The following is a 14,777-nucleotide window of genomic DNA, read 5'->3' on the forward strand; positions in this document are numbered from 1 at the left end:
AGCGGCGTCGGGGCTCCTGACTGCCAGGGACCCACCCGCTGTCAGCAGATGAACACATAAACACGCAACACAAAACAAATCTGGGCAGATCAAAGCACGGGCACATGGCCCTTCCACAGCAGAGCAGTAGGGGTTAAACTCTTTATGTCCTCTATTTCATTATTTATATTACTCCATAAAGGAGGTCTTAATCCACAACTGGAACTCAGTACGGTAGTTTGGCTTGGAAATAAGCCTGAAAAAATTGATCTCCTAAAACCAAATGAGACAACAGCTTGGCTGTTACAATGTAACAGCTGTATACAATGAAACTGGACAGCCCAAAGCCTGCTCCCATACAATATTTTTTTAATTTATATAATAAATTTTGTAATAGTTGTTCTTTGTTGATTTCAGGCAGAAAACTCCAATTTCAGGATGACTAACTGGTATCAAAATTCCTCCCATATTAAATGATTTTGCATTAGATTTCAAGAACTGTTCAAATTTCAGATACAGTTATATGAGCAACAGTTGTTTCACTGAAATATTTTATTTTATATACACAGCTGCAGTTCATTTAGGCAATAGAAAGGTCACAAATACTCTTACTGACACTTGATTTGACACATTTACTTTGACAGAAACCAAACTACAAAAAGGAAGAATAATAATCATTAAGAACACATTTAAAGTAAAATTATTATTAAAACTAACTTACAAACTATATAAATATTTGATTCTTCATAATCCCTGTGCATTCAACATTTCTAATCTTAGGAGTACTGTTATGGAAGAAGAGGATGGCTTTTAAACTTAGTTTGTTCTTATTAGGATGGAAAGTATCATTCAAAACTACCTAAATTTAGACACTATAAACTAAATTCTGAGTCTGATTATGAATGAACTAGAGTAGAACTGCATCATGCTATCACTGCTGTGGTGCAGCTCTGGCACTTGTGTTTGCAGACATGGTGCACTTCTGAATTCTTTAGCCACACTTTAGCTGGTTATCAACAAACGTTGTGTCCAGCACAAGGGGCAGGCTGTAAGAGAGCTGACTGCAGTTCTGTGCTGCAAGGAGAGAGCCTTCCCCCACTGAAACTGGCATCTCTCTCTGGAGCTAGTTACTCACTCAGAATAGATGGGTGCTTTTTAGAAAAAGATTGAAAAAGACTCAGAGATCAAAAGCCTTCCCACCTGTACCCGGACATTTCCCTCTCTATTTCCTTCTTTTTGGTTTCTTTACCATTTCTCAATCAAGTGTTTGTTGGTGGCATCTTATAACAACCTGATCCTGTATTTCTTATTTCGTATGGGAAATACATTGGTTCAATTCCAGTCCAACTCTGTGGACTTTTGAGCTCTGTGAGTGTCCAGAAGTGCTCCTGTTTGAAAGGGACACAAATGCTGAAGTCAGGTATTATGAAGTTTCTCCCCATTTTCTAAATAGTTTGGTGTTTGATTAGACCTTTCTTATTCTTCTGTTTAAAACAATCCTTTTGTTTTTGACAGAAGACCAAGTTTCAAGGTTTAATTTTTTTCCAAGTGTCTGGAAACATTTATAATCTCATCTGCAACTCCGTTTCTTCAAGAGCTTTTTGTAAATAATATGAAAATCTCAATATACCTCTAATTCTGTGAAGAAGTGCATTTCTGTTTCTTTGTGATATATGTTAAGCTATAATTTTCTTCATACAATTTTATTAGACCAGACAAATCACAGCAGACACTTTGCTCTGTTACCTACAGGTCATACATTTGCTGTAGAATATGCAGAACACTTACTCTGTTCCTTCTATTTCCAGCTATTCCTATCGATTCTGAATCCAACAAGACACCGCTATTGTTAAATATAATTTCTTTCATAACTTGCAAAAAGCTGCCAAAATGCACATAGCTTAAACATATTTGTCTTCTCAAAACTTAAGTGAGGTGGGTGAAAAAAACTTCACATGCCTGTATTGAAGACACATTGCAGACAAAAAAAAAAATACAGCAAGGAGGATGGTGCCAAGCTCAGCAAGTTAAACAGTGGAAATAGGCCAAGAATAGCATTTGGAATTTCTGGTTTATTACATATAGAGTATACTCTTTTTTGTTAAATAAACTATAATCAGTTGGCATTTCACACAAGTAATATGACACATTTTCATCACTTTTTGTATTTATCAAGTGAGTACAACAAAGGAGCAAAATGCTGGCTTCAGTAAAATCTGTGAATTAGACAGGCCCTCATTTTGAATAGCATCCTTTTGGGTTGTGTTTGACATGAAATTTGAAATGTTGCTAGTCTCAGTTTGTTTTGATATCCCAGATTTTAACAACATGCTTCTCAAGTATCTGAATATTTGGAATTACTCTGTATTTCTTGACATGGGATAGATTCTTGTGGGCTGGCTTTGTGTAGCAAAGGCATCTAAGTGCAGTTTTAGAGACTAAACTAACTGTGAAGCATTGCTTCAGTTGACAGAAATTCAAAGATAACAGCTCACCATTATTTATCACCTCTGGAACAGGAAAAGCCATTACTGCAAGGTGCCTCATACCTTCTGAAGGTGCTGTGCTCCTGTCTGAAGTTCAGGGTTCCATGGCCTGAGCCACAGTTTTACACTGCACAGAGGTGGCCACAACTGCATAAATCTCCTCTTAAACAGACACCTGACTTCCCACGAAGAAGGGAGGAAGACACAAATTATTAAATTATAAAACACTGCCTTCAATTCTGTTTCATTATTAATAAATCTTATAATACATACTTATTAAAAATATATTTTGAAATGCTACATATGAACTGAGAATAACATTGGTTCATTTACCACTATATTGAGTAGTAATGGTTTTAGAACAAGAAAGTTTCAAATTAATTGATGAAGCTAGCTTTTCAAATATAAAGAAGTATTTTAAAACACCTTAGTGATGTTTAGATATTTTAAATCAAAATAAAGTAAAAATTGCATACTGGCAGTCACTCCTGCCCAAATGGTGCTTGCATTTCCTGCACTGCTCCATCACACTGTAGTACAAAATGGCTGCTTACACCCACACAAATGGAATTCTGGGGCAGGGGCAACATGTTCAGTTCTGTGCGTGTGATTCCTTTATTGCACGTGTCACATGAATCAGAGACTGCAGACACCCCAGTCAAAACACCTTCTAGATCTAGACACCTAATGCTTTGGAGACTCTGCAATGAACATTTTGTACTATAAGCTTTTAAAGGAAACAACTCCATCAGCTTCACTTACAAATTATTTGTGCAAAAGTACAGTATTTCATAAATAAACTTTACCCGAATATTACAGAAAAAAGCTTTGGGATACATGAAATATAAATACAGCGACAGCTGAGCTGCAAAATTAATTTAGGTATATACAGTAATACACTCCCCAGTTCTTTTCACAGATGTACATTTAACCTCCCTGAGTCCTTTTCCATACTTAGCAACACGATGCATTCCCAGATGCTTGCTCAGTAACAGCCACAGTAGAAAAGGGTGGAAAAGAGCACATCTGTGTGCACTCCCTGCCATTCACCAGGGATTTGAAGCTTACTGTACTTTTGCTTCCAGGAGCCCGGTGGTCAGGACAGGCCTGTGGCCGCTGACACAGGCCCCAACGTGCCTCAGTGAGTCTGCCCCCAGGTAGGCCAGCAGCAGCTCCGTGTGCCGCATCAGCAGCTGCGTCAGGTCCTCGGCCAGGCTCTCCATGCTTGAGTATCTCACCTTCTCAAAATCAAAAATGTCTTTGAGGAAGAAAAGCACTTGATCCTAGTAGGGGAAAAAAAAAAGGAAGAACTTGTTTTCAGTTACAAAAAGGAAAAAAAAAGTATGCAATGCTAACAGCTCTTTCTTTAACATGTTCCCAAAAAGCATCCAATTATGTATTATTTTGGTGCTGAGGCAGAAGTGTGCTAAAACAGCCTTTGCAAAACAGTTCCGGGCTTAAAACATTCATATGAAAGTGAATGTTACTTACTTCTTATGGTTTCTTACTGTTAGCCTTAATCTTAGGAAAATGCAAGTGTATACTAATAAATAAAATCTTAATTTATTTTAGTCTGAAAGATTAAAAAAATTATAAAAGTGGTAATTAAAAAGAAGTTTCAAACCTTGAAGAAGCAGCATAGATCATACAGTGAATTTCTAGGGCCCAAAAAGCCCCAAGCCAAAACAGGGCTGATATGTTCACATATAGCATAGAAATGTGCAAAAAATCCATCAGGCACCTAGTGATGTAAAAATCATAGACAAAAGTTACACAGTAAATTTAGTATACAGCCCTATTATTCAGCATTAAGTCTTCATAAAAGTCTAACACTTCCCTCCTTGGTCTAATAAAATCCCCCAAAGGTAGGGAGCTGTGGCACAGAGTTCTACAGAGTCCCTGCACAGAGAGGTGAGGATGCAGAAAGGGTTGAGGGGAGGCTGCAGCAGAATTCCTGGTGCTGGTGAGGAACATGGGGCTTCAGGCAGGGAACAGGGCAGGACTGGATGGGATTTGGCTGTGGGGTTATACAGGGAGATGGGGCTGACAATCCCAGCACAAGCAGGTGAGATACAAGAATCAGGACCTTGGTGTGCAGAACTCTGAGATCTGCATTAGGGCAGGAAGTGACTGACACCACCACCAACAGAACGTAAACTAAATGTTGGGAAAACGTTTCAGTTAAGGCTTTTTTGCTAAAATAGGTATTAGGGTCCCAGGAGCTAAACTTCTGCAACTGGCAAACCTTTTGTCTAAATTAACAAGTCTACAGGACTAAAGGTTGATCACTCATTTATTTTGCCAAACCTACAAAAAGAACTTCATATTCTTAGGAGATCAATACCTTTGTTCCACATAATTTGAGGGGCAGCTTACCTTCATTTGCTGTCTTTTTTGCTTCAGTACTGACCAACAACTTGAAGCCACAGCCTAATTGTAAAAAGAAAAAAATAAAGCAAGCCCGAAATAATTTTCCATCTCAAAAGAACTTATCTGCAGAATACTGTATTTCTATATGCCACATTTCAGGGACATGTATTTTCTTCAGTTTCAATCTTGTGACAACACAAAGTTCCAAACCATAAACCAGCAGCTGATATAAAGAACAAGTTTATATGTAGCTCACACTTGCTATTCCAGATCCATCTTTGCAACAATTTTGTTAGTTCAATTCAAATGTAATTTGGCATCCTTGACTGATTTTACAGCTACCACAGTTAGCAACACTCACTGGGTTTAAGTCAGGACCAGTCTTGTATATTAAAGTGTGTGCTCAGACATCAGTAACTATTTTAGATATTAAGTGGCATGTGAACACATTGAAATGTACTTTTTCACTTTAGCAAAAACATTCCTGCAATAGCTTCAGATTCAGCTATGGAGCTTTGTCCAAATATGGACCTGTGAAATACAATATACCAACATCAGTACTGGGCTTTTTTCCCTCCTAGCCTCTGACTATCCTCATCTGACTCCCCTCAGTACTGCAAAGAGAGTTTAATACATACAAAGCACACTGTATCCATGAAACTACAAAAATATATACATGTTGTCTTTATTTTTTTCCTCTAGAGGGAATATTTCAATTGAAAAACAAAAATAAAAGGAAAACTTGCAGTGTACAGATGAAAATGGATGAAATGACAGTAGTCTCTGTACCAGCTGACCATGGCACTAGCCTGTGTCTCTACAAGAGGGATGAGATCTATGTGGCAAATAAACAGCCACACATGAAAAATCATTAGTTGTAATCAACAGCTGACTACCTGTATTGTATTAATTTACTTTTGTTTGCTTGTACCTTTGTCCCTTATTGCTAAATCTCTGCTCTATGAACCAAAATCTGGACCTGATGTCTAAGATGTGACTAACAGAAACTCCCCTTCTAAAATTCTACTTCCTCAGAGAAAGGAAGGACAAGGTTAAGTATTTTCTCCAATACATTCAATCATTCTCTGTTTTGGGCCAACTTGTCACTTTTACATTCCTATTATGAAAAACCTGATAATAGAATCTCTTAAATTCTTCTGAGGAAGATCTCAGGTACATACTCAGTACACTGCAATGTACTACAGATCAATTAACACATGAATACTTACAGTTTCTTTAAAAGAGGAATTTAACCAGCGGTTATTTACGACATTCTGTATAGATATTGGTGGATTTTCTAAATCTTCAAATGAATCCATTAATATGAAGTCCAGGACAACATCATAAAAATTCAGATTTTTCACCTATATTAAATGAGAACATGATCTAAGTAACCTAGTTTCTCTTTCAGCAGTGGAATTCAGCATGCACCATATTGTAATTTGCAGATGTGCAATTGTTTTTAATGAACATTAAAAATACTTTGTCAGTAAAGGAGAAGTTTAAAAAAAGTGTGGTTTCTGGTACTACTAAACTGGTGAATGCCATTTCTCTAAATCAGCAATACAAACAATAAAGAGTTGCCTTTCCCACAATTCTGAACTGTAAAAAATTATTTTTAGATCCTATGGCATTAGTAAGGGTAAAAACACTTTTCAGAAATGCAACTCACTCCTCTAGCAGCAAGTTCCATTTCGGTATTATCCCAGTGATCTGTTTGTTCCAAAAAATATATCATTTCATCAAAGACATCTTCAAATTTTTTTGGATTCTGTAAAGTAAAAGCAATGAGTATTAAGCAAATGCAAAAAGAGATATGGTTGATTTTCCCTGGACAGTGAATTCAGGTAGAAGTTACATAAACAACAAAACATTGGTAAAAAAGGCTTTTACCTTTCGTGCTTTCACAATTAAAGCAGACAAAATTTTTCTTCCACTTTCAGCAAGAAATATTCTGTTTGATGTTTCTGAAAGAATTATCTAGAAAAGGGTTCAGAAAATAGAGACAAGTTCATTCACAGGTTATACCAAATGACCTTAAACATTTCAATCAATTTTAATTATCACCTCTAGTATAGTTAACAGGTTCTTATTAAGCCTTGGGTGCAAAGGTTCCAAAGCTAATCATAAAATCTGGACTCCTCTGCAAATACATCTCATTTTAGAGTAACAAAATTGTAAAAGCAACAAGAAAATATTTAAATTCAGATTACATTATAAAAATGCTTGCACAAAGCCCAACAGTCAGTTTCAATGCTGGGTACTTTAGGTTAGGCTTAACAAGACACACAAATCATCCCTTCCAGTTTACCTGAAAAGCTTGTCGAATACAATGAAGCTTAGCAAGGAAGTCACTGTCTCCTAGACATTCAAACATTTCAGTCCTATGCAAAATAGAAAAGTTTTCAGAGACTATTTAAAAAAAGCAGCACAAGAATATCCATCTAAATTGAATTGCTAGAAAAAATACCTAGTACAAGTAACTTCTAAAAAGTGATTTCTAGACAGAATATTAAACTTTAATTCTTGCCTTTCCTGGAAATAATTAAATAGACATAAATCAATACCTTAACACCCGTGAATAAATTTTGCCTTCTTCTGCTAAGTGCATGGCTTCTTCATACAGGGGGCAGTGGCAAAGGGAATCCAGACCATACGTGCTACGAATCTCTCTGTGCTCTGAAAGCTGAAAAAAAAATGTTTTGGAAGTTCACTAAAGAACTTGATGATATAATTTTTGTGAAGATAAAAAAAAAATTAAAGAAGTTTTCCTGATGTTCTACTGAAAGATGCATCCTTTTCTGCATCTGCTTAAAACAAAGGGGTAACACAAGTGAACAGAACAGATACACCAGGTCACAAGACTTAACTTTGTAACTCTTAAAATCTGAAAGCTACAGTTTCAAGTTTCAAAACTTATTAATTAATAAAATAAAGGCATCTTACTTTTGTATTTCATTTGCATAGTTAAGTTTTTGAATTGTCGTCTCGTTAAAATAAAACTAATGGGTCTCAAAGCTGTTAAAAGAAAGTAATTGCCAGGAGACGAAGTACAGAATGATTGCACCATACAATTCCTTAGGAAGCTGGAAATAGTAACATCCTTCCACACCTGTTTTAGTTTCACTGGTAAATAAGTCTCCCAGTTACCAAACATACTGTATAAAACATGAATATTCAGTGTTTTATACTACGGGCTCCCTAAATGGTTTTCATTATTGACAGTGTTAATTCTATAGTTAACATAAACATGAACTTGTAGATATTTTCAAAGAAAGAAAACAAACAGGTCCATAACAGAGCACATAAATAATACAGAGAACTCCTGTTTACAGGGTATCATATTTAATCCATAAAACAATGTCTAGCTACAATTTCACTACAAAGATTACATTATGTTATTAATAATAAAAGAAAACATCGGATGTTTACACATCACTCAGTTTAGTTAATGACTAGAAAATTAATTCTAGCTTTCTTTTTTTTTTTTCAATATCCTGTATGGGGCAAACAAACCTGTATTTCTAGGTTTCTGTGTTTCTGGCCTTTGGGGTCACAGATTAGAACAGGGACTGATACCTGGGAATTGGGTGAGGCCCTTGATTATATTTAGTTTTGGTTTTTTTTTAAAGAAAACAACAATTCCTCTCAGGCTAACAGTTGAAATAAAATATCAGGAGAGAAAGGTCTAACTTCCTCCTCTGAGAAGATGATTTTAATTACAGATTAATTCCAACAAATAATATTTGGAAAGGGGGAATGCTTAACTAGAAAAGGTGATTCCAGACAGGCTCTGAAGTTGCACCATTAATGCTCCTGGAGTCATTATGGATTTTCTTTTGATGTTTTCTAGTATTTAAAAATATATTGCTATATCACTATTTTATATCTAAACATATAAAGTATATAGATGTAACAATATATAGATGTAACATAGATTATTATTCTTAAAATGATCTTGCAACCAGTAGGGGCCATTCTTTGGGATTAAATTAGGTGAATGCTTGCCTATATAAACATCCTGCTTAAAGTAAACCTCATTAGAGATGATTTGTAAAGATACATCCATAATTCTAATGTTGAAGAGTTCAGCTATTAGGAAAATTCACAAATTATATTCAATATTTAACAAGATTCAGAGCATACAACATTTTCTAGACAAGAACCTCCCAAGATGACATCAAAAGGAAAATAAACTCTTCATTGTAGAAGTCTCTGAGGACTTCCTGCCTTTGAGGAAAAAGGTGGGCAGAAGGGTTGGTTTTCAGTTAGATGGCTCACTGCAAGTACCTTATATCAATTGGCATGTTATTTATGCTCATGATATTTATTCAGGTACCTGCTTTTTACCTCACTGTGCACCCCTAAGCACCACATAACTCTCCTCACCAGGGATTTGGTACCAACCAGAAGTTACCAGAAAGCTCAAGCATCCAACATCTTGGCATCACAGCAAGCTGAACACTTCAAAGCTCCCCAGGTCCCTTCCTGCCATTCTGTAGTGGCCACCTCTGTGCACAGCCACTGCCACTTTGAGGCTCCTCACACCCCTCTAGGGATGACAAGGAGCTCCATCACAGCTACCCCAGTGCTGGCAGCAGCCAGGAACACAGAGGCTTGTGATGGCGGAGTGGATGTGCCACCCCCTAAGTGTCTGCTATTTCCTCAGTGTCAGGGAGGTACTTGGAGAAGAAAATGAAAATGCAGCCAAAGAAGATATAGAAGATGATTGACACTAGAGCAGCAATCTCATCTTGTAAGGCTTCACTTGTATCCATTCAAGGCTCACGAAGGAGAGAACAAAGAGGTGACCACCACAAGGACATTTCTGATGGCCTGCAGGGGATACCTAAGATCATGATGTTAGAATAACACATACATCTTCAAAACTCCAGAGCTTGTAGCTCTAACTTGTTTCTAACTAAGCCTGCTGTGCTGCAGAGCAGCCTCTGAAAATTCCAACACAGATATTGTTCAGATGCCAATCAGTTTTCTCTGGACAGTTCAGCTTTAGGGCTGTATCTGCAGTAAAGAGATGCTGAAATCATTCCTCTAAAGCATCAAACCTTTGCCACCTGCAATCGTTTTTAGCTCTGAGATGCTCTGACTGGTTTGGTTTAAGGAACAGGCTCAGTACTCTCATTTGCCACTCACAAATTTTTTCCTAATAAATAGAAAAAAATTCTCAGCTGTGCATCACGACCTTGTTGACTACCAAAATAACCATCTACATGAATGTAGCAAAAATAAACAATGCTAGACCTTTCAGGAATTCTTGCTTGCTTCTCCTAATAGAGAGGTCACTTTACTGGCACATTCAGCATTCCTTACATTCTGAGAAATTAAGTTTACCCTATATTAAAAAAGCTGATGATGATCTCCTTAAAATATAAAGACATTCAGAGAAAAGATTTCCTTAAAAAAGTAAGTAGCTGCAGGATAAAAGTGAAACATGTTTGGGGAGTTGGAAGATGTGATGGTGATTAGTAACTAAGACCTTTGAGATGGCATTTTAATAAATTGAAATGATGAAGCGCTGTGTTCCACCTAAGGCCTGGAAGAAAACAGGAAGGCTGTTATCAATAAAAACCAGCAAGTGCTTTATTCACAAATCTAAAAAAATCTCCCAAGCTTTGGACTAAGGAAAGCAAAGTTTATTTGATAATAGGCCTACAGATTCAGTACTAGTCAAAACATAAAAATAAGACATGATAAATCCATGTGCACTGATTAGGAAGAAGCAGCAACAAAGCTCACTGACAGGGAGGGCAGGAAAGAGATTCTGTTAGGAAGATGGAAAAGAAGCCAGGAAAGAGAGGGCAGAGGCCTTTATCTGGCACACTCACTGCTGTATTGTTGTCAAAGGTGGCAGCTATTTTGGTCACAGTCGATGGGAAAGCAAGACTATGAAAAGCATACAAACCCTCATCAACACAAGCTGAAGGCAGCCAGGCTCAAATGGGGAAGGAAATACCACTATTTATCACAGCAGGAGTATTAGTAACTTAATTAGGGCAATAGTTGTGCTTACCACCCATTCTGCAATGCTTCTAGAGCCTAAGTGTGTTTAAGAAAAGAAACCTGCCTGGTCATGGGGATGGCAACTGTGTCTAAATTGTCTTTAAAAAAGATTCAGGCACCTGTGTATATTGTAGCTGCCAGACAGGCACAACTCTATAGGAGAAGTCATCAAATGAGTGATCCTCAGCATCCTCTTGATCACCAGCCATAGCCAGATGAAGTTTTGGCTCACCCTCCTGCTATCCTGTAGAGCTCATCAAAAGGGCACGTGATGCAAACCCTGCCAAACTGTCCCAGTTTTGTACAGCTCTTTCCTATATTTTGTTCTAATATAACAGAGCATGACATTCTTGTTGCCTCCTAAGCAGTATCCCTATCAATTTCCATTCAAGCATCTATCTGTGTCTTGTTTTATGAATGTTCTCTCTCCTGCGGGCAGGGAGCTAAATTTGACCTGACTGTGTCAGCACTGAAACATGAACACAGTCTCCAGCCTCCAAAATCAGAGTCACACAAAATACTTAGTCCTGCTCCTTGGGACAGGATACAGTGTAGAATGAAGCCAAGGAACTGTCAACACAAAGCTTGCAGCATGATGAGGCCACAAAAAATGGTACCACGTTCTAATTTCCTGGAAGGTGAAATTATTAATTCCAGTAGGGCATAATCACAGAGCAGTATAAACACACATATGAATTTCAGATTTAAAAATGTTGCTAAACATTTCAATCAAGACATGGAGTTTAGGACAGTTACTACTATTGTAAGTGCAATCAGGGAGCTTAAGATGAAGGAAGTTCCTTATTTGGCCCTTAGGTGAGACAAATCCAAAGCTGGAAAAGCCTCAGACCACTTAGCCTAAATTAAAACATTCCACTGTTTCCCTAATGCAAGAAAAAAAAAATTAAGAAGTAGATAAGCTAAAGGAAGCTACTTATCATCATGTCTAGAGTAAAAGAATCTGGTATGTCAATTGTAATCCTGTTAAATCAAAGCAATTACTGTTCTCTGCTAACAGCTGAATACACTGGGAAGCTGTTACTGCTTCTTCTCATTGCCACAATGTGAAGCATTTCCCCACCACACACCCTCCTGAGGATGGACAAAATATTAAATCCAGGTAGCAGTGGGTTTGTACCAGAATACCAATTGACAGCTTTCTTTTCCCTGCACCACACAATGATGCCCTGTAGCTACAACTCCCGAGCTAGCTGACCCTGTAGTTTAGGCCTAATGGCTCCCTTTTAACCCAGAACATTGATGGTGCTCTGGCTCAAACACCAAACTGCAAGTTGTTCATGTACTATTAATCTTCAGGACTTCTGTCACCTAAGAATTTCACTAGATTCTTCAATAAAATCTGAGAAAAGAGAATTTGTTCCATTGGCAAAGGTTAGAACAACTGGAAAGGATGAGAGAATCTTCATAACTTTATCCTGGAAGAACAAGTTGACAGAAGTGGCTTTGATGTATCAAAATGTGAAGAATGTTTTTAGGATACTTAAAGACAATTACATGTCCAATTTTGATTGCAATGTTTTTTTGCAGATACTGGGACAATATAGCTTCAGGAAAGGATGATGATTCCACTGATACATCCTGGGGTTTCTGTTTGCTTGGTTGATTGGTTGGTTTTTCCTTTCTTTAAAGCCAAGCATCACAAATGAGCATAAGGGGTTGTTCCCATCCTCACATACTTGCAAAAGCATTATGAAAGTTCATATGAAAAAAAACCAAAAAACAAACCAGATACAAAATGTACAAACTAAAATGGTTTACAGCTCCTCTCATGAGCTGGTAGAGTTGAAGCAAGCTTGAATTGTGGTGTTGTCCAAATTACAGCAAAGAGCAACCAGTCTCTATGGATACAGTCCTCGTTAGGAATGGATGCAAGGCACCACAACTTGATGTGAGTTACTAAATCAAGGAAAACACTATTTAATGTGAGTTACTAAATCAAGGTAACTGTGTTATGGAAAAAACAAACCCCATAAGAGACAGTCAAAACAATTGCAAAGAATGTGTGTACAATTCTCTCTTCTACTGACTTCAGTAGCTTAGTTGTGGTATGTATATGAGAGCAATATCTATCACAAAATGGATCCTTTGAGGCCAACTGCCTCTCCTGCTTTTTGGAGAAGAGTGCTATTCAGGATCACCTCAGCTCCCCAGAGACTACAGAAGGAGATATTCCTCATTCAACTAAGTGTGTCACTGCTCATGAGTCTCTTCCAAGTACTTCAAGGGAGCTGTAGCAGACTCCAGCTGATAGGCTGGTACCCAGAGGTTACCGCGTGTCCCTTGTGCCCTTATCCCACAGGATTAGCGCGTGTTAGATCAAGCACTCTACGTTGCCAAGGAAGTTTCCCAGTGTGGCCAGTCAGGAGGCTCCCTGGCAGCCCCCCTGCACCTCCAGGGACTGTCACTGCCAGCCCAGGGCCCCTTCCCGTGTGGCTGCAGGGAGCTCTGGGGTCCCTGCACACCCACACAGCCACACAAGCTGCCCCAGCTCAGCCCAGGGCTCCAGAGCAGCCTCACACCTCTGGTTCCTGCTAAGTCATTTCATCCCCGTGCAGCTCAACCTGGTGCCTTCATATCGTGCATGGAATGTGCTAAAACAGGTAGCTGTCAATTTCTTATAATTTCCTCTCAAAAAACCCCTCCAGGTTTAAACAAATACAAAGCCTTCTTCATACATCTTTATAGTATGGTAAAGCAATAGGAAAAAAGAACAGAAAAATATAAATCATGGTGAAAGGAACCACTATAGCCTCAACTGACTGCTTCTTCACTCATGAAAATGTGATCTGTTTTTCAAAAGCAACTTCTATTTAGGAGGAGCTGGGGATGCATTATGCCAGTACACAAAAAATAAACCCAAAACAACTGGGTCCAATGAAGCCTGGAAAAGCTCTGTTTTCCCCCACAAGAGAAATATAGTTTTGCTTACAATGATTAGCAAAAAATAAGGATTCTTCTGTTCACTGTTGAAATAGATCAATAAATCTTTAAAAAAGCAATCTTTAAGAGTCTTACCTCAGCTGTGGAAACAAAGGAATCCGTGGATGCAATGCTTAATGTATCTCGAAGGCAGAAATCATCCCCATTATCCTTTACAGTAATGTCTGTATTTTTATCTTTAAAATTAAAAAAAAAAGTTTATTAGACAATCAGAAAATTTCGTTTACATCTTGAAAATGTATTCCATGTGTACTTTAACACAGTATTTCATTTGGAAGGCACAACGTTGTACTACTGTAAGAGTAAATTCTTTTATGACCCACTAACATATATAAATGTGACTGTTTTTCTGCCTTTAAAGTGGATTTTCAAATATCCACAATGAACTGGAAGAAGACAAAAAGACTTGGCCAAGGTTTTGGCCTTTCTTTTATAGACTACTGATGATCTCTTTATCTTATGATACTTTGCTACATTGATCTAGATCCTCAGTCAAGTTTTTGACTTGGCTATGTTATGTAACAAACTGCTCCATGTCCTAGCCACCACTTTTATTTTTCTAAATAAAAGTTTATTAATAAAAAAAACACCACCACATTTTAGTTTTACTTGAATTTGCTTCACTTTCTACTTTTCATGCCTTTTTCACTTGCTGGTTCTTCTGGAGAGCAAGTGAAGCTTTTAATCTTCACTGCATCCTCTTTCCTCAAAAAGCTTCATCACTGAAATAACACATCCAGAAGTATTTCCTACAGTACAAGAACTCTTAAAGCCTTTAAAATAACTGTTATTTTTTCTTAAAATCTTCTACAATACAGTTTCTTTCAGTTCTGCTTTACTTTATTCTCAGATTTCAACTCTTGCACTTCAGGAATGGTTTCACTTTCACCGTATAGAAACACTTCCACAGAAGGATTAAATCCGTAAGTCGGTAAGTCAGACTTTGGCTTGATGTGACCC

The 14,777-nt window shown here is 37.6% G+C and overlaps 1 protein-coding gene across 1 annotated transcript in view; it reads right to left on the reverse strand.

Annotated features, from left to right (window-relative positions):
* Positions 1-513: 513 nt before the first annotated feature.
* The window catches only part of MIGA1 (mitoguardin 1), a 34,044-nt gene continuing 19,780 nt past the window's right edge, over positions 514-14,777 (reverse strand). The window contains exons 8-16 of the mRNA XM_054638282.2: positions 13,893-13,993; positions 7,403-7,521; positions 7,147-7,219; positions 6,729-6,815; positions 6,508-6,606; positions 6,065-6,199; positions 4,842-4,895; positions 4,090-4,206; positions 514-3,748 (exon numbers count right to left, since the gene is read on the reverse strand). Coding sequence (XP_054494257.2) covers positions 3,530-3,748; positions 4,090-4,206; positions 4,842-4,895; positions 6,065-6,199; positions 6,508-6,606; positions 6,729-6,815; positions 7,147-7,219; positions 7,403-7,521; positions 13,893-13,993 — 1,004 coding nt within the window. The 3' untranslated portion in view covers positions 514-3,529. The remainder of the gene's footprint in view (positions 3,749-4,089; positions 4,207-4,841; positions 4,896-6,064; positions 6,200-6,507; positions 6,607-6,728; positions 6,816-7,146; positions 7,220-7,402; positions 7,522-13,892; positions 13,994-14,777) is intronic.

This window comes from Agelaius phoeniceus, chromosome 8 (genome assembly GCF_051311805.1).
Source record: "Agelaius phoeniceus isolate bAgePho1 chromosome 8, bAgePho1.hap1, whole genome shotgun sequence".
Lineage (NCBI taxonomy): Eukaryota > Metazoa > Chordata > Aves > Passeriformes > Icteridae > Agelaius > Agelaius phoeniceus.